At 42.2% G+C, this 20,164-nt stretch overlaps 1 protein-coding gene across 1 annotated transcript; it reads right to left on the reverse strand.

Annotated features, from left to right (window-relative positions):
* Positions 1–2,970: 2,970 nt before the first annotated feature.
* zbtb8b (zinc finger and BTB domain containing 8B) lies at positions 2,971–9,888 on the reverse strand. The gene is made up of 5 exons (XM_008287597.1): positions 9,803–9,888; positions 9,122–9,314; positions 5,835–6,750; positions 5,507–5,685; positions 2,971–3,730 (listed from the first exon to the last, which is right to left on the reverse strand). The coding sequence occupies exons 2-5, from the start codon at positions 9,293–9,295 to the stop codon at positions 3,416–3,418; spliced, it is 1,584 nt and encodes a 527-aa protein (XP_008285819.1). The 5' UTR covers positions 9,296–9,314; positions 9,803–9,888; the 3' UTR covers positions 2,971–3,415.
* Between the last annotated feature and the right edge of the window lie 10,276 nt (positions 9,889–20,164).

Below are 20,164 nucleotides of genomic sequence, written 5' to 3' on the forward strand. Positions count from 1 at the left end.
ACATTCACACCTACGGACAATTTAGAATCACCAATTAACCTCAACATGTCTATGGACTGTGGGAGGAAGCTGGAGAACCCGGACAGAACCCACGCTGCACGGGGCAAACATGCAGACTCCACACAGTGGTGCTAACCACCGAACCCCCGTGCAGCCCTGCAAGGCAGTCTGAGTTGCAAATTTATAAGGCGGTGCACTTCGGAAGGATTCCTTAGGATTAACTTAAATTTGACTGAGACCAAGTCCTCGTCTTCACAGTGGCGTGCAAATGACCACCATGTATCTTTATTGGATGTGTATGGCAGTCTAGTTAATGTTGTTTCTTCCTTTGTTTCTCTGTTGTCATTTTGGATATTGTTATCACTGATAATGCGCTGGTGCTTGATGTAAAATGAGTATTGTTTGGCTGACGTGGTGTTGCAGCTGTGCATGTGATGCATTTGGTTACTTAGGAGGTCGACAAAGGATTATTTTCATATTCTTGTCTCTCGTTACCTACTCTGTGGATTTTTGATGAACCATTGTGCGTTATTTAAAAAAATTAAAAAATTAAAAAATCTAATTTTCACAGTTTATTTCATTTCTCATAATTTTCAAATGACATTGTTAATACTGTTGGAGTATGTTATTTTAAAATAATATCACATTTTCAAATTGTAATCGTCATTGATTTCCCAGTTGTTATGTCGTTCTGGAGCCTGCTCACACAGCCCTTGCTTTGTGCTGAAAACTCACCAGCAGAACGTTTAATTTGATGAAATGTGCATTCAGTGTTGATCTACTACGAGCTGACATGATCCATTTATTACAAAACAATTCTCTACTTTGCTCACAGTTGATCAAAAGGCAAAACTGAAGTCTTCAGGTTCCTGATCATTTCTTTTATATTCCAGTTTAGCTCAGCTACATTTTGCTCTGCAGTGTCTCCTCCTGGTGTATTTCCTACTTCATGTGGTGAACACTCTCATTTATAGAACAGGATTTTTGAATTGTTGAACTAAATACTAACTAATGAACTAATTAATTAACTAATTCCAACTTGTTTTTTTTTTTTTAAATTTTCCTGAAACTGCTGAGATTTAAAATTGATATAAAGTCATAGTAAGTTTGAAGTGTTTCAAAATGCACTATGTTTTTACACATCCTTTAAATCTGTAATATGTTGAACTTTATTTAATGCAAAATCAATCTAAATCTAAATCTACTGTGTTATTCTAATGCAGTTTTATTATTAAGAAAATTTAGCAGGAACAATGACGACGAAAACAATAAATATCAAAAAGAGGGGAAACACAAAAGACTTGAACTTGTAAAGTTGCCTTTTAAAGTCTCTATATACATACAGTTGTGACAAAAGTTTACATACACTTCTAAAGACCGTGGCAGTCTTCAAAATGACTCCTGTGACTTTTCAACAATGGATCTCATTCAACCAAATGTATCAGTGACACAAAAAACTAATACATTTGAGTTCTTTGTTAAATTCATTGTAGGTCATCGGGAAAAATTACCAAATCTGCTGCATCAAAAAAAAAATACTTACAGTTTTGTTGAGTTAGACAGCTGTGTTATTCACATTTTCCTCGTGTCACGGTCTCTTGACTTCTCGTGAGTGATTAAGACCAACAATAGCAGCGGAGTTCTCTGAGCTTATTTAAATATGGGCCATCTGATGTGCTCAGGTTCAGCCACAAGCCCTGCAGTGATAACGTCTGAGACGCTCCGCAAATGTCTGGAAAAGCAAATGATTTACTGCAACAACTCAGGAAAGTAACTTGGAGCTATTTCAAAGCAGCTACGTATCTGAAAATTATTTGTTTTCAAGTGTGAAATAAATGGTGTAGTCGTGTTGCTGCCATGATGGGTAAGAAAACACAAGGTATGACCAGCTGCTGTGGGACAACTGGTCAGGATGTGTCAAGTATCACCAAAAAAGCAGGTCTGCAATGAATTTGAATCTGCTGGAACACAGATGTCAGTGTCCACAGTCAAGTGTTTTACATCGCCGTGGGCTGAGAGTCTGCCATGCAAGAAGGAAGCCCTTCATCTGGAAGCAGCACCTTAACACTCAACTGAAGTTTGGTGTTGATCACATGGACAAAGAAAAAAAAAGCCTTCTGGAGGAAAGGTTTGTGTTCAGAGGAAACTGAGCAATTTGGCCACAATGAGAAGAAATGTGTTTGGAGGCGAGGCTGAGCTGAGGTATACACGACCAGGGGACAGGTAAGCAAACATTAGCATTATTGTATTTATATACCATCCAGCAGATCCCATCATATTCCAATAAGACCTATAATAAATCTAAGAAAGAACCAAAATACACGATTGCTTTTTGTGGCAAAGACGCACGTGTTAGAAAGATTCCAACACAGAAAATGAAAAGTTACAGGAGTCATTAGAAACTCAAGACTGCCATGATATATGTGATCTATGCTCAAAGTTTTATCCACAACTGGTATTCCTAAAGCACAGTCTTCAAGTGGTAGCATATTGGCATCAAGTCTGTATTTATGTCCATTTTTACAAATGTAGTTTGTGTTAAACGGAAAAGGAACAACCTTTTGTGAGAATTAAAAATTGCTTTCCAGACTGTAAAAGCTGGGCTTCCATCAGTATTCAAGGTATTTTCTCTTCTGTAAATTACTTTGATTTATTCAAAGGGAAAATTTATACCCAGTAAGGTTGTCGGGATTACTTGGTTTTGAATCAGCATTTCACAATTTTGTGCATCAAGAAACATCTTCTCTTAAAAAAAATCCATTGCCTCCCTAATGCAATGTAGCCAGTTACTTCAGCAGCTGCTGGCACATTTGTATCACTGAATAACCACTAGAGGGCGCCCTAGGCTACTTTTGTACCTGATGCAAATACATTCAAGACAAGCAGCAAGAGAATACCCTCACCTCAATACTAACTATTGACTAAGAGCATTAAACCCTAAAATGTGAGGACAGACTATGACAGGCTATGTCCACAGTTACACAAAAAAACATTTATTGCAACGGTACCCCAAGTGGCAAAATCATCCCTACAAAGCTCTTGTTATCTACAAACTGATATTTTTGGACAGAACAAAATGTGTAGCAAGCTACTTAGTCCATCTTGTGTGAGGTTCAGCAAAATGACGCTTTGACAGGCACACTCTCTTTATGTACAACACATTAAAAAAAATTTGGTTTTGATCAGCTGTGCAAATACATCAAAAAATTAAGGATCACATCCATGGTTTTAAAAACAAAACACTTCTTTCTTGCTAGGAAAATCACCAGAGCACAATATCTGCAAGAGTGAGAAAGACTGGATATTCTGGATACAAATGATTTAATAAATTATTCATTGTACAGTGATAATTTAACACAATAGCGTGGCCACAGATCAGGGAAAGGGTTTATTCCGAGTATAGTGGACGTCATATTCACAGTGTTTGACCTACATCAGTGCAGACAGCAAGCTGTCTTTCAAGCATCTGTTTCTCCACCAAGTCCTCCACTCTGCCAACCTCTACCTCGTCCACATCGTCCATAAAACTGGACCAATCTGTGCCTCCGTCCGAACGCTCCATGGGCTCTGCTTGGCCGGAGGGGTGGACGGGGGCCGAATCATCATGCGTGGTGGTCACACAGTTGCAGCTGTCGCAGATGCCAAAGCGTCTGAGTCCTGGCGAAACACCCGATCCAGTGAAGGTTCGTCTGCAGCTCTTGCATGATACTGGCCAGTAATGTCTGTGGACCTGTGGATGGTCAACACGGTGAGTGTTACCAGCAGCAACTTATGGATTAGTGCAGGTGAAGAACAACGACATGGGAGCCAAAAGATTTACTGCACTCGTAAATCAACTTAACGTCACTGAATTAAAGAATGAAATGGCTTATTACTGTTTAAAATTAACCACTTGCATTCAGTGGCTTAAAGTTGTCTTGAACAAACCATTCTACTTTCAGCATGTACTGTGGACTATACTACTCTCTGGAACTAAGACAAAAAGTAAAAAATGGATTTGTAAAGTGCAACAATGGCACTGTTTATTATCCGTAGACCATTTCCCACAACAACCTAAACATTTGAAAACATGTATAAACTACTTTGCTTTAAACAATCACCTGTGCTTGATTTGGTTTTCCATAAAAACTAAACTAAAAAAAAACTAAACACTTAAAAACTCTTCACAATCTTTTCCTCACCATGAAATCCAAATTCAACTATAATGAAAATAGTGAATGAAGAACAATCTTAATTTAAATTTGTTGTCAACAAACTATTCTGGATGACAGTTCCCAACGTTATTTGTTGTCATTTAAACTAGATTTTCTATGTGTTCCTAGTTTCCCAGCTAAGCAGCCTGTGTTGTTGGCACCTTATAAGTGAAACAAGTAAGTCAGATTTTTAGATACACTGCCCACAACTGTTCTTGTCAAGCGATGTACACATACAGTCGTGACTCGATAATCCGACGCTTAACAATCTGAAAACCTTGCTGTCTGACAGGTTTTTAGGAAAAACGAACAGAACCCACAAGAAGTGGCCTTAACATACTGACAGCCTTGGATTCCGACTCCAACATGACATTTTATGTCACAAATAAGGATAGCAGCGTATTATGTGACTTAATCCGACAGATTGGCTACGTTCACACTGCGGGACTTAACGCTCAATTCAGATGTTTTTGTGAAATCCGATTTTTTGCGAGTTCACATTTCCAATTAAACGTGACTTGTATGTGATCTGCTGTAGGAACTTCATACGACCCAAAAGTGTCCCCCTTGCGCAGGAGAGGACACAACGACGTCACACACAGCGAGCGTGCTCAGTGTTTACGGAAGTATTCACCATTCCCCCGCCACCACCGATGGTGGAAACAGAACTGTGACACCTATTCTAAACTGGCATGTGCGTTCCAGGCCCTTCCACCCCATCAGAGCGCACCTCTGGGGTGGAAGTGGCCAGAACGTGCACAAGCGCACCGGTCAATTAGGTGTGAAATCCAGCGATGCGTTGTGCTCTCACAACACACCAGTTATAACAACTAAAAACAATAAATATTAACAACAAATTACCCTTCGAGCATTAAGCCCTCCTTGTATCTGGACCTCTGTCTTGACAATCCGACAGCCTTGCTATCCGACATAAAAGAAGGTTTTGCATTTAGTGTCGGATTATCGAGTCACGACTGTATTTACATCTAGAGGAGAGCCACAGAATTCATATATCCCTCAGTAATTTAAATTCCCATTATGTCATCAGTTCTTTTTTTTTTTTTTTTTTTTTTTAAAGCGAGAGGGGCTAAACTGTGGGTTTTTGTAACTACACAATCAAAATAGCTCGCTGCCCACCACACAGACAGCAGGCTTTTCAACTGAGGCAAAAACTACATAAACTGGCAAATAGTAATTGTGGATTTCCTTTCTTTGATAACTTTTGCATCAGAATCTAGCTTTGACGGGAAGATCTGCATATTGAAACCGACCGCGCTGGCAACGCTGAGGTGAGAACCACACTGAGTTCTTACACTGAGTGCGTGGCTGCGAAGGTGCTCCTGTCGAGTGAACCTCTTGCCACACATTGGGCAGGGGAAAGGCCTTTCTCCTGTGTGGCAACGTATGTGTCTCTTCATGATCCCCTTCTGTTTGGCAGTGTACGGGCAGAAAGGGCACTTGTGAAGCTTCACTGGCACTACCAAGCCATCACCTGCAGGGGGAGAAAGACAACAACAGTTCAAATCTGCTCCATTCTTCTGCCTGAGAATTTTCTGTACATTTTTTTTTTAAACAAGTCAGCAGAGATATATAGTGTGTCATCCTAGCTCATGTGCATTGGGTTGTCTTGTGTTTAATTACCTGTGTCCTCTCCAAGCCAATCAGATTGGATCTCCATTATAGACGATCCCACAAACCCTAAACCTTCATCCATTCTGCTTCCTCCCGTGTTGCTACCTTGTCCTTGGGTAAAGCGCTGCCCTACTCTATCCCCCAGAGGACTGGGGCCTTCACCTCTGGCCACGATCTCCATCAGCTGCCGAGCATTAAACGAAGGGCTGTATCCCAAGGGGGAGCGTTCATTGGAGGGAGAGGGACTTGGGGGAAGTAGTCTGCTATGATGGTTATTGTGCAGCGAAGGCCCAGCATATGATGCAAGGTCTTTGGTGTCAGGGGACTCCATAAGCTCCTCATCAGGGTCATATTCTATCTTAGGGTTCACTAACTCTGGAGTCAACGCAGAGGACGAGGAGGATGAGAGATTAGTCTGATCCATGTGTCCCTTCTGTCCTTCACTGACGGATGTAAATTCCTCCCTGGAAGGGTAACCACTATCCATGTCCCTGCTGGAGGCTGGAGGGGTGGTGACGGAGATAGACAAGGGGTTTCTTGCCGATGTAACGGCCTCAGAACTCAAACCAGACCCTCTGTCTGCCTCTGCAACCTGTGAACGAGGCTCAGCAACGCCTGCACCGCTGGAGACTGTCGCAGCAGGAGTGCCGCTGTCTGCAAGACCCATTCCTCCGTCCTCTGCCCGGTTCTCTTTCTCCGTGCTCTTCTCCTTCTCCTTGCTGCAGATTTCTAGAGATGAGCGGATGTACCCTTTACAGAAGTTCACCAGATCAGTCATCTGCAGGTAGCTGGCTGCTGACATCACCTCAATGACGTTGCTCCGGTTCAGAGCCAAGCGGCCAGAGTAGAGGAAGTCCAGGATGATAGAAAAGGCATCAGCTGTTACGATGTCCAACGATGCTGTGCTGTAGCGCTGTCCATTGTCCTGAAGAGAGATATATTCAAAGTTCAGGACAATTTAGGACTATATTTATCTGATGTTGCTGTTCATTAGATCAAGACTGTAAACCAAATCCTCTTATACTTTAAAGCTTACTTCAGGAGACTATAACAGTGTTAAAATTTAGAAGTAGCAATCATTTTCTGAGCTTGATTTTTTTTTTTTAAGATCTTAAACTTCTGATGATTTTATCAAACTCATATTTGTGGGTGATCAACTAATCAGATGGCTAATTACATAGCATTTTGAGATAGTCAGCATCAGCCCATTAAACTGTGGCCACTGATTATTCCACAAGGCCGGAAAGCATAAACTATATGTTAAGTCTGCAGCGAAGTCAGCCTTGTCATTGTGGCTGCTGTAAAACGCTATAAGCACTTCCCCATCTGTCAGTTTTGTCAGACTATATGCAGACCTCAGAGGGTGCAGTGAAACAGTTGGGAACGTGGCTGACTGTATTGTTTCCTGGGAGAAAGGCTTAAAATGAATGGCTGTCAGAACTCAATATATTTAACTGGCCACTCTTAATACCATACACAGTGCTTAGTGACTGCATAATTAGATTGATTCTAGACATTTGCATGCAGAGAGGCGAGAACTGCCATTGAAATAGATTCGTCTGTGGGACTTGTCATTGCATGATCTGAAGCTTTAGCAAAACATTGAAACTTTCAGTGTGTAGGTTGCTCCGCTCGTCTCCTGTCGCGAAGGGGATTTTGAAAATGGTCACACATATATAGCAGAAGGAGGAAGGGAAGGTGCACTCTGTGATGCTGCTGTTAAACAGTCATGAAATAAACCTGAAGGTGTTTTCTGATATCTAGCCTCAACTTACTGAATTAACAAAACCCCATTTTACAACACAATCCTATAGCATCACACATAACAGCTTCCACCAGGAACACAAGGTTACAGCAACAGCTCCCTAAATTAATTTAAACAGAAACTGAAGTTATAGCCTTCATTAAGCTGAGATTTATTGCAGGACTCGTGTGTTAGACTAAATTCATTTCAGGTCAGTGTTTGTAACTAATAATGAATCAATTATTTATTTTCAATGTAATTATCTTTACTCATTTTAGATCTGGCAGTGACATTCTTCTCTTTTTCTTCTTCTTTTTCTTCTCTCTCACAAAGCTTAGTATTTAAATAATCCATTACCATTTTGTTGTATGGTGCAACATTTTAAAATTCAAAAGACGTACAGAGCAGACAAAGTGCATAAATGTTGATGTATGTTCAGCTATTTTGTGTCTCATTTCAAAATATTGTTAAAGTGTTGTATCAGATGTAGGTAAAACAACAACAATGTGATATTGCCATCATATATGGGCCTTTGGTTGTCCTGAGGGGTGTACTACGAAGCAAGTCTGACACAGCCAGGCTGTCTTTGTGTAAATCAGCTCCACAAAAAACTAAGTCCTCAGTCAGAGATAACAGGTGTCACGAAGGTGGTTATCAACTTTCTTTGTCAATTCAGACTTTCTGCTTCTGACTCTGTGTGTGTTCACATAAAACTGACAGCTGCACATTAGAGTTGTGAAACTTTAAACTTCATACACTATATTGCCAAAAGTATTCACTCACCCACCCAAATAACCAAAATCATGTGTTCAAGTTTTGATGAGTAAAACATATATTTTTGTCATTTTATTGGGTTAATATTGATGCTTCTGCTAGATGTGATGTATATGGTGCCGCTGTGGCTGCAGTAAAAGCAGACTGCTTAAATTCTTTTAACTGGATTTCTTTAGTTCTGGCGTTCATTCTCGCTACATGAGATACCGGTCTGTAATGCAACGTCCTGTTACACTGCCTTTCTGTATAACACTGATGATTTATAAGGTGGTTTGACTCAGGTAGGACACCACTGAAGGCCTTGGAGTAAAATGCACGGCTCGCCACTAGTATTGAATAAACATTATTCACATCAGACTTTGAAGACTTTTTAAAGATTTTTTCCTTCTCGTGTGTCTTTTTTGAAGACTCGAAGTATTTAGATAGGACGAGTTATTTCGGCTATATGCTTTGACAACAGTGCCTGATTATCACTGGCCCACAGCAGGCAGACTGAGTCACGACAGCAGGATGAAGCTGGTGTACCTAACAGATAGTTTGATGAGCACTAACAAAACGTACGAGACCTTTAAGCTTTTCCCTTCTCTGACCATCCACTCATGGGGAGGCATTTACTTCTTCCATTGTGCTTTAGTGCCTTTATAGAAATTGATCTTTTCTTGATAACACAATGATGAACACATTGTCTTGTGTATCTCTAAGAAGCTACTGACTTTTGCCCTCCTCACCTGGAAGCAAAAAAAAAAACACACATGGAGAGAAGCGCTGGTGTACTCGCCTGCAGATAGTGAACCAGAAGAGCTCGAAAATATCCGCTCCCAGCAAACAGCACATTACGGTGGGCTTTGAAGACACGTCCTTCCACCAGGATGCTGCAGTCACAGAAGAAATCCCGCTTACGCTGCTCATTGAGCTCAAACAGCAGTTTGGGCAGGTAGCAAGGCACTTCCATGTCTACAGCTCAGCTGGTCCTGCCAGGAGCCAGAAGAAACAGGTGAAGGGGATGGGGGCTGACACTGGACTTGGTGGAGCTGCAGTGCCACACGTTGGATACAGAGTGACCTAAAACAACCTTACTAACTTCTAACAGCATCATATTTGAAGCCTGACAAACACGTCTCTTGTTTCAGAGACAAATTCTTCATATTGCTCAACTATGCAGCTGCAATTATTATAGTTTTAGGTCAAAATGAAAGGTTCACCAGTGAGTTACCTCAGCTGACAGGCAGGAGGTGAGTGTTTGATAGTTTAAAACCTCATCAATGTTGCTAAAAATGTAAATTTCCTAAAAAAAAACAAAAAATGAACGCTGAGTTTCTCTCATCTTAAAGCTAGCATGTGCTGCTAGCGCCCGGCAGCTAGTTGGTGATACTTTACTACAACCTCACAGAAAGCTGAAAGCATTTTACACAGCATGCTAACGAACCGTGAAATAAAAGTGCATCTCGTAACCACTCACCTGTTTAATTACGCTGACCCTAACAAATCTTTCACCACATCACACAGACGGCGGTTAGCAGGGCTCATTGTCCCGTGTCCACTGTGTCTTCTTCTGCTTCACAGCTGGCTGGTGGTTGGCGAGGCAGCACGCAGGCGCATTACCGCCACCTACCGGGCTGGAGGGTACATGAGTATATTGACAGACCTGGAAAAAATAACATACAAAGATGGCAGAAGTACTCACATTCTTTGCTTAAGTAGTCATAGAGATACTTGTGTAAAAATAGACTCTGGTAAAAGTAGAAATACTGACCCAACTCCTTTACTCAAGTAAAATGAATTTACTTAAGTACAACAGTAAAAAGTAAAAATTAATTTTTAGCTTCGATGATACACGATGCCTCTTTTGATCACTCTGTAAAACAAAAAAAAAGTTTTAAGCACACAAAATAGGATTGTTTTCATCCTTTAAGAACCTGCACAGTGCTGGAAAAACATCACTGGACAGTTTTCCATTTCAGCAACATTATGAACATTAAACATGATAATCAACATGGATACACTCGTCTCTTCAAGACTACCAAAATCTTTTATTGAGCCTCAGCAGACGCTGGTTCTCAAAGTTCTTTGAATGAAGGACGTGCCCTCTTGGGTCTGAAAATCAGTCCTGCAGTGCTAGAAAGCCTCTCACAGGCAGCTGAGGCAGGTAGGGGTGCTTTGAGCTTCAGTGACTGCTGGGAAAGATAAAGACGTTTGTTGTTACGTCTTTTACATCACGTAGTCATCCGCGAGGTTGAAACAAGTAACGAGCCAGTTTTGAGAATGTAAGAAGAAGAAAGCACAGATATTTGTGTTCAAATGTAGGGAGTAAAAGAAAAAAGAAAAATTAATACTAAAGTAAAGTTCACATACCTGCAAAATCTACATAAGTACAGTAACAAATTATTTGTACTCCCACCTCTGAAAAGAAATAAAGATCTGATTAATGACCTCTATTAACCTTGTTTTCTTCAGGCACTTTTTTATGTGACTGCAGATTCCCCATTAAACATCTCCAAGGAGGATCCCTCCAGTGAAGGCTTTCTTTATACTTCCTCTCTGGTCGTTAATTAAACCCCTAAAAACTCATCGCTATCAAAGTTGGGTGTCTTTCTACGGAAATAACCCCTTCCTGCCTTACAATGATTTAGATGTAACTCCACACTGTTGTTTCCTCTAGATTCTGCAGAAAGTCCCCGCCTCTCTTGATCCACATCTCGCCACCTGCTGCAGCTCAAGCACACGAGGCCACTGCCAACTCTGCTCAAACCGTTTAAAACTCTACGCAATGACAAGTTGGATTCATTTAGCCATACATGACTGAACTGTGGCGCAGTTGGTAGCACTGTTGCCTCGCAGCAAGAAGGTTGCCGGTTCGCGTCCCGGTGGGGACACCGGAATCTTTCTGCGTGGAGTTTGCATGTTCTCCCCGTGCAGCGTGGGTTCTCTCCGGGTTCTCCGGCTTCCTCCCACACAGTCCAAAAACATGTTGAGGTTAATTGGTGATTCTAAATTGTCCATAGGTGTGAATGTGAGTGTGCTTGGTTGTCTGTCTCTAAGTGTAGCCCTGTGATAGACTGGTGACCTGTCCAGGGTGTCCCCTGCCTTCACCCTGAGTCAGCTGGGATAGGCTTCAGCCCCCCAGCAACCCCTCATGAGGATTAAGCGGTGTATAGATAATGGATGGATGACTGAACTGGAAACTTATTCTTTAGAAAAATAATTAGCAACACAGCAGCTCGAAGAGTCCGTCCACTAGCAACCGCTCCAAAGACGACTAACACGACATGAAACACAGGAAGGAGTGAGAGTCCACGTAGTCAGACGACAGTGTATTAGAAGACAAGGAGCTAGTCGCTGCTTCTTCTCAGCGGTTGAGGAAAGAAGGTGCAAGATTGTGTAAAATTCTCTTCTTTTTTTTTTTCCTCCTCCTGTTTTCACAATTATCATTTACTCTGCTTTTTTAAATATGTCACTGTCAGGCTAAATATAGCATGTTAATGTAACACAACCAGAGGTGGGATGATAATTGTGTAAGATCTATATTACTCTGTACAGTGCAGCAGATGTCGTATCAGACATGGCTGGTGATATCTGGTGACATTTAGGCCCTGAAAGTGTGTAGACTTTACACTATTATGATGGAAATGGTCAGCCACGATACTGACTGCAAGATATGAGCCGTATTTAGTGTCTACACCATGTGAACATGCTAACCAGTTGAAAATACATATTTTTACCAGACGGAGGTTTGAATGTTGATGGCAGTTTCCTTTCGTCCTCTGAGCCCTTACATTTGCCCCTACACCACAGTGTACACATCTAACAGGTGAGTGTTTACTCACCTTATGGTGTGCCTGATTCAATCCAGTATGTCCTATCTCCTTCCCAACAACAACTGGCCTCATCAACAAAATCAGAGACCCCCGCTGACATTGCCTGTCTCCTCCAACTCCCCACAATAGACACTGACTTAATGTGCTACATACTGCTTTTTAAATTATTTTTCCTTTGCACATCTCAGGTTGTTTACACCACATACTGTGTAACCTTGCACATTCTCAGATAAACAATTTCCACATTCCTGCACACTGTAAGTTTTTTTTTTTTTGCTGTAGTAATTCCTTCAGACACTCCACTTGCTGCTGATTTGACTTGAAACACTTAGTGTCTGCTGACTTGCTTGCACTTGCTTTTTAAAAATAGTTTTGTTTTTTTTTACTTGGCAATAAAACTGATTTTGACTCTGATTCCTGGGACGGATGAAGACTGCCTCTTCCTTTTCGTTCCTGCTCAGCCTCCTCCCCAAACCAACATGCTTCTAAGCGTTATAAAGACGTCTTTCTGCATCATTTATTTCCCAGTATTCGTGCCATACTTTTTGCATTTGATTCTTTGTGATGGTTTCACCCTCTGCTTCGGTGGAATTTTCATTTTACTGTTTGTAGTTGGAGTGATTGCTCGCCTTGTGTATCTGCCTCTTTATTTCCTTCTACTGCTGCATGAACAGGAACCAAAACAAAGCAAACCACTCAGACCCTTATTGTACAGTCTGATTATTAAATAATAACTACTGTGATTCTTTTCTTGATAGCGATTTCAAATTGGGGGATGAAACTGCACATCTAGTCTTTTGAGCCATCTATAAATAAAACCAGATTATCTACAATGGCAAGTACATGTCCTTTTATTTGTTATTTATGGTATTTATTACTATGAGTTAGTTGTGCTGCCCCTTGTTAATGGCGGCACAAGTAACCAGGATGGAGTAGTTAAAGATGAGACTGCATCGAACAATGTATGACATAAACCTGCACTTTCTGCTTTTATATTTCCTGTTTGTCTAAATCTTCTAAAATGGGCAGGATGGTGACGTGAGCTTAGCACAGTTTCACTCTTCTTATTGTAAAGGCAGCACCTGGTTTCACTATATGCACTGTGTGGAATGCACTTGATAAAGCTACAATATTTTTAACTGTTATGGAGCTTAATCATTGAGTTCTTAACATAAAAATAATTAATAATCAAATCATGTTGCTTTTGCATTAAGGCTGCACTGATCTTTATGAGTGGATTCTTTGAAATCACAGTCTAACCCTGCTCTGTGTTACTATTAATTGCGAACCGGATTGACTAATACCTTCAATCAACTCTACACTGACGGGTTTCCAGCAGGATTTTTAAACTACATACTTCAAAAATTACCACAGAAACTTTGCTAGACTTGCAACACTTTTCCCCTCAACAGTTAAAAAGTTGTTTTCTTCAGAAGCTCATTGATATCGACGATGACAGCGATGCCGATTGTGTTGATGTTTTTCGGGGAAGAACCTCCAAGTGTCACCCTCACGTCTCTCACCGAGTTCAGCATGCTGCTGCGCGACCACAGGCTGCTCGTGCCTGCCCACATTGTCTGCTCAAGAATACTTGTTTATTTGCCTTCCATTTCAGAGAGAAAATAGTTCCTTTTTTTATTTTCAGACATAGCAAGAGTAAACAAGAGGTTCCTTTAGCGCTGCACCACACCCTCTCAGCACAATCCACAGCTCTTAGAAGTGTTTTTACACTGATGGGTGCCGACCAGGCAACTTATTTGTTTCAGATATTTTCCCATGGCAAACAGGGCGAATACAAAGGCTTCGTGGTGGCCTGGAGAAACCACAGGGTAGGCGTACATGAGCCTCCACACTCACCCTTTTTTTTGAAAATGAAATTTATGGCACCTCATAAAAACCCTATTCATGCTTATAAGCACTAAATATAAACTAGTATAAACCAGTAGGGTTTCACTCAGCCCTTGTAAACTTGACCTAATGGAGCATTGTGTCCGGCTGAACTCAAGGCCAACTGTCAGTTGACCCAGCGGCCCGGCGCGAACACGAGTCTGTCCCAAAACAAAGCTAGGAGCGGGCTGAACTCTGAGGTAGCTCTGGTTGCTGACCTTCTTCTCGCTGTGACTCAGGGAAACACAAAGCCTTTGTTTTGGTCATTTGTTGACTCCAGGGCAGGAAACTCCCTCTCTACAGAGTCTTCACAGCCAAGCAATCAGCCTGCAGTTTCTACAACACTGCCCTGTCTGTGTGGCAGTTTAACGCTCGTTTACACCCAGCAACCCCATAGGAACAAATAACATTCATGATTTGCGATCGGGTTTTGGCTCACGCCTGTGATTATGATGGCATATGATTTAGTGATCGAAGCCCAGACAAAAAGTAAATAGATGTAGCGATGGCTGTTATGTAAGGCTGCATCCAGACTTGGGACCTCACTCATTGTGTGTGTTAGCCACTCTGAGACCCATGGCTGGCACAGAGGGCTCCAGCAGCACCCCTCTGGGTCCCTGTGGTCTGCGCCTCAGCACATAACAGCCACTTAGGCCGGCATTTTCCCAGGCTGAGACAACACACCACGGTGGCAGCGCGAGCCACAGAGAGGGCCTGATTAAAGAGTAGGGACAATGGAGGGAGAGAGAGCCGGGGACCGTGGTGGCATTTTCCATCTCCGCCGCTGTCTCCTGGGGGGACCAAGTATGTGCCGTGAAACGTTTGAATTATCCCAGAATCTCTGGAATTCAGACAGAGGCACCGCGGAGAGGACCCTCGACCAGGGATCAAAGAGCTTTGAGAGGAGTGCGGTGGACTGGTGGTGAAGTCGAGTACATAGGGGAGTATGAGTGTGTGTGTCTGTGTGTGTGTGTGTGAGCGCTTGTGTGATTCAGAAAACTAACTTGAAAAAGATAAAGACAATGTTTGAATTTGAATCATATTTTCTTTTATGGCTTCATGTCTAGAGATGTTTTTCAAGAAAGCCCTGTTTGACTTCTGAGGAGGCGGCCATCATTGAGCAATGAAATACAGGCATGTGGTGTGTGTTGCTGTCCTTTTATCCCTCATGGGATCAGATAATGCAATCACAGCCAATCATTGGGAGTCTAATACAGTGGGCGCCCCTCTTTAGTTCGGAGACGCCACTCTCTGTGGTGGTAGAGGAAGAGGAAGAGAGAAACGAGAGGGGGAAACCTCGTCTCTCTCTTTCTGTCTATCTCTCTCTCTGTAATTATCACTTAATGTTCTTCGGTAATCCGGAGACGTCTGTCTCTTGCTCAGTCCTTTCTTCCCTCGCTGGAGAGGAAATGTATGAGTCTGAAATAAATCTGCCAGCCTTTTTATTATTGTATATTTAGCACCAGAACAGAGTAGTAAATGGAGCCGGCCCAGACCACAAGCTTCCGGTAACGCCGGGCCTCAGCGCTGGCTGGCTGTCTTTGCCACAGCCAAGTCCAAAGATCAAAGCCTCCTGTACTATATACAGTTAGCTAGTCGTCCTCAGGATCTGACCTCAAGCAAGTTTTCATGTCTGAGAAAGAGAGTTTCTGTTTGTGCCTGAGCTACACATAGAGTGTATGGAATTAGTTCACTGTACAAGTATGCCTTTCAACAAGTTTTTCAGTTTTGCGTGGGCATCCGAATGTTTTTCGGAATGTTTTGCAAGCGCTTTTTCATCTGTCTGCGTCCACGTATCACTGAATCTGTTTGTGCACTGCCCTAAAAAAAAAAACATGCAACGGCGCAGTGATCAGTGAACACAATGAGCATCACATGATCTGTTACTGTGTGCATGAGTCACACTCAGTGCTCCTTTTAGCTGTCAATGTGTATGAGAAAACTCAGTTCATTTGATTTGAAAGATAAATCCAAAAATGGAGCAAACTAGATATTCAAATAGAATCACAAACTGCCGTGATGAGGCTTCTTCGCAATGATCAGTGAACTGCTCTTGGCAGTAGTTGGGATACATTAAGACCCTCTGAGTGTGAACAGATCAGAAACAGCAAGTTGAATTAGATCAAATGACTAATAATTCGCTAAAGACGAAAATAAATAAATAAGCAATAAAAAAGAAAGCAGAAAATGAGAAAATCTCTGTGACATATTTTGATGCCTCTTCTTCTGTAGCGCTGGCACAACTCACCAAAAGAGCCTTTATACTTAAATTCTATGAGAAACATGGCAATAAAATAGTCTACTTTTATAAAATAATTAGTGTTAAACAACATTAAGTTTCTAACCGTTTTATAGAAGCACATTTTGAACATAGTTGTGTTGTTGAAAAGTGTCCTAAAGCTCATGTGACAGGGCAGCGAGTGTGTCTGAGGATAACGGTTAGGAACAATCTTTTCAAGAGAGGATCGTACTGGTTTTTTTTAGGCTTTATTTCTTATAGATCAGCTGTCTCGATCTGATTTGGTCTCAGGTTGGCATCACTGAAAACATACAGAAATCCAGAGTCATTGTTCAGTGCATCCCTTGTTTTAATTGGAGTCATTTTTTAATAATAAAAGCCACTACCAAGACCAATAAAAAAAAAAGTGGTAGCAACTTCCCGAGGAGATGAAAATGATGTTCGTCATTACCCACATCCTTCCTCCATCAAAGTCCTCCTTTCTTTCCGTGCACACTCACCCATAATCCCTTTCTGGGAACTCTAAAAATGAACCAGCGGTGTCGCGGCGGCAAGTTTTTATGCTGGTTTTTAAGGGGCTTACGCCTGCTCTCCTGAGCTGCCGTCGGGACGAGGTGTCGGCGGGATGCCTCCCCGATAAGGGCTGTAATCTGAGGTGTAAAGTTATAGGAGGGATTAGGGGAAGTGTCAGGGAGCAGCAGCCTGGGGGCGTGCAGGGCGGCGCGAAACGTGGACGGAGCGCCGTCTGATGGGTTTACGGCCTTCCCGAGCCGATCTCGATTCCAGTTGTTTCGAAATCTCTGAATTGCAAGCGCAACAGAGCAGCTGCATGTGTTTTCCTGTTTGGAAATATGTCATATTCTACGCCGGCTGCCCTTTTCTTTAAAAATAGAACGCCGATAGAGGAATTGGGCCTCACATGAGTCCACGCACTAAAAATTAGTCTCCTCCATAAACTTGAATGATAGTCGGTGTCCGAGACAGAATGCTCGAGTAAAACTAGTTTTACAGCGGCTAATATTAGTCTTCAAACCCCCCCTTCTGCTCATCAAATCAGGCAGCATGCATGGCTGAGGAGGAGGAGGAGGAGGAGGAGGAGGCCGAGTGGATTAGCCCCGAACTCTTTCATTTTTCACTTTCCCCTTTTCCTCCTCCTCCTCTTCTTTCTCTGTGGCTCATAAAAGATTGCGTCCCGTGTGTGATGTGGCGGAGGAGGAGTGCAGTCAGAATGAACTGATTACGGACGAGGGCCAACGTGCCTTTGAGTCATGGCACCGAGCAGCATTCTTCAAGCGCTTAAAAATAGTAACAGTTGGCTTTTTTCAGGTTTGTTTTTCTCATTGGAGGACTTTGGGGCATCCACTGTCAGCTTTTTTGGAGACTCAAATCATAACCAGATTCTCTTTTTTTTTGCTCCTACTACCTCCCCCCCTTTTCCCAATTCCTTCCTCCCCCCAACTTCCAATTTTCTTTCATTTTGTTATTGGTTTGTTTGTTTAATCTTGTGAAGAAAATTGGCTTAGCGTGGGAAAGGCACAATTCCTTTGGGGATAGGTTTTTGTTGTTTTTTAGAGTTGTGCATATTGTTGTTGTTTTGTTTTGTTTTGTTTTGTTTTGTTTTGTTTTTTGTCAGCGCAGGAAGAAAAAGTGCCAGCTTGTGCCAAAACCTCATGAAGTACAGATAAAAAGGAGCTGAGTGAGAGGGAGGCCGCAACACCACGACAAAGATATGGGCTGTCTAAGCAAAGAGCTTTACAAATGACAATCTCCAGGGGGAAACTGGAGGGGAGGAGGAGGAGGAGGGGGAGGCAGCATGAGGGAGGGAAGGGAGGCGAAGAGGAGAAACAAATGTGGATGGATCGGTGGGAGGAGAGGGAAGAAGATGGGTATTGGGGGGGAAATAACGCCGAGCAGTGAAGAGGGAGCGAAGGAGAGGGGGGGAGATGAGAGGGGAAACATTCCCCCTTGCCCACATTAAAGACATAAAAAAGAAAACAAACAGAAAAACATGTCTGACATAAAGAGGCTGGTTTCCGCGGCGACAGCACAATGGCTGCCTGTGGCTCTCGGGGCCCTCGCCGTCCCGTCTGGGGCCCGGCACCAGCGAAAGTCACCGCAGTCACAGGGCCCGTCCAGCGTGTGTGTGAAACATGGTGAATGTCATCACAGGCCCAGTGCTGTGGGAACCGCCATGAAAGGGACCCCACTCGGAAGCCACAAAAGCTCCTTTCTGCTTCTTCTCTTCGGCTTTTAGCCTCTTTATTTATCTTTGCATAGGGGGGAGCCGGATGAGGAGGGAGGACTCTCTCTCTCTCTCTCTTGCTCTCTCTCTATGTCCCTCGCTCTCTGACAGACAGCGTGGCCCATCGCTGCAGCCATCCCGCCCTCCTGACACCTCCGATCGCAGCATCTTCCGCCGCTTCCAACATGCATGTACCGACTGTGTCCAACAGCGTTTCTCTGCTGCTCTTTTCACACCTCATGTCAGCGCAATCAAAAAACACACTGCGCCTCTGTGGAGACGCCCTACAGGAACAAACCTGGCATCTCCAGGAATGCCTCGTATATTCAGGTAACTCCGAGCGAGTCGTGGAGACGGCCAGACAGCCAGGGCCACAGGTCCCAGGCATTCCTTATGTGTCTGAAAGGCAGATAGTTCCCTCATGGGTCTGGCCTGGATCATGCCAAGCTACTCCGGTGCCAGTTCCCATGCCAATCCAATCTGGATCCCAGTGACTGAGCGGCCAGCTACAGGCTGACTAGTATAATGGCCTCATACCAATAAGGAATCAACAGATTTTGAGGGTTTACTGTATGTCAGTAGCACTTGCATACAGTAGGGCACCATGCGGGGCTTCTTTCACCACATTTGGCCTTTTACAGATTCTCCACAGGGCTTCCAGACAGTGAACAAACGGTAGCTTGATGCTATTTGATGAGAGTCGGTCAAATATTTTAGATGCCTTGCAATTTAAAATTTTAGTCTAAAAAGCCATAATGTCCAATCAAAAATCTGGAACACTTGATTGTACTTTTACTGCTTTTAATCAGTTTTAAAAAAAAAAAACAAAAAAGTGAAATAACAGATAATATCTGGTAAAATCACAGTAAAAAAATATGTTATTGTATATGTTAATTGTAAACACACACACACACTGTATATAATGTAATAAAGTAGTTTGTAGCGTGTGACTGTTTTTGTGTATTTAAATCAGTTAAAAGTATCATTACTCTACAGATATTTGCCATCACAAGTTTTTATTCTTTACAGTTCTTAAACATAAAAGCAGCACAGGAATTTATTTTATTTTATTTTATTTTTTTCACAGTGCAGGAGTGGTAATAACAAAATAATATACGAGGCTGAAAAGCATTTACGATGGTGTCTTTTTTTTTGTATTTTTGTACGACAATACAACCTCTACTCAGCTGTTTTTTGTTGCTGCATGTTTCTGCTGTTTAGTGAAATCTGTGTCTCTACACTTGACATGATTTTTAGGTTTTTAGATTTTCCTGAAAGAGTCAATTCTTTGTTATTGATTAGGAAATTCCTCTGTCTTAAAAATACTCAACAACTTGCAAATTAAGCCTGGAATGAAATAGTGACACGTTGTGAATGTAAATGATGATGATCCATTTTAGGTTATTCATATATTCTACCTTATTGCAACTGTATTTTAAATGTATTTTTCATGGTGGCATGTCTTTCTAGTATGTCTTGTTTTAATGTGCTTTTATGCCTTATGTGAATCATTTCAAATTGCATTGCTGCGGTAAATGATTTTAGCAAGTACAGGGTATTTTTTATAGAATATAGGACATCATTATTGCTTGTAAACGTACATTTCTGGGCGAAATAAAGAGTCACTGTGCATTCTGA

The sequence above is a fragment of the Stegastes partitus genome, unplaced genomic scaffold (assembly GCF_000690725.1).
Source record: "Stegastes partitus isolate 25-593 unplaced genomic scaffold, Stegastes_partitus-1.0.2 Scaffold509, whole genome shotgun sequence".
NCBI classification, from domain to species: Eukaryota; Metazoa; Chordata; class Actinopteri; family Pomacentridae; genus Stegastes; species Stegastes partitus.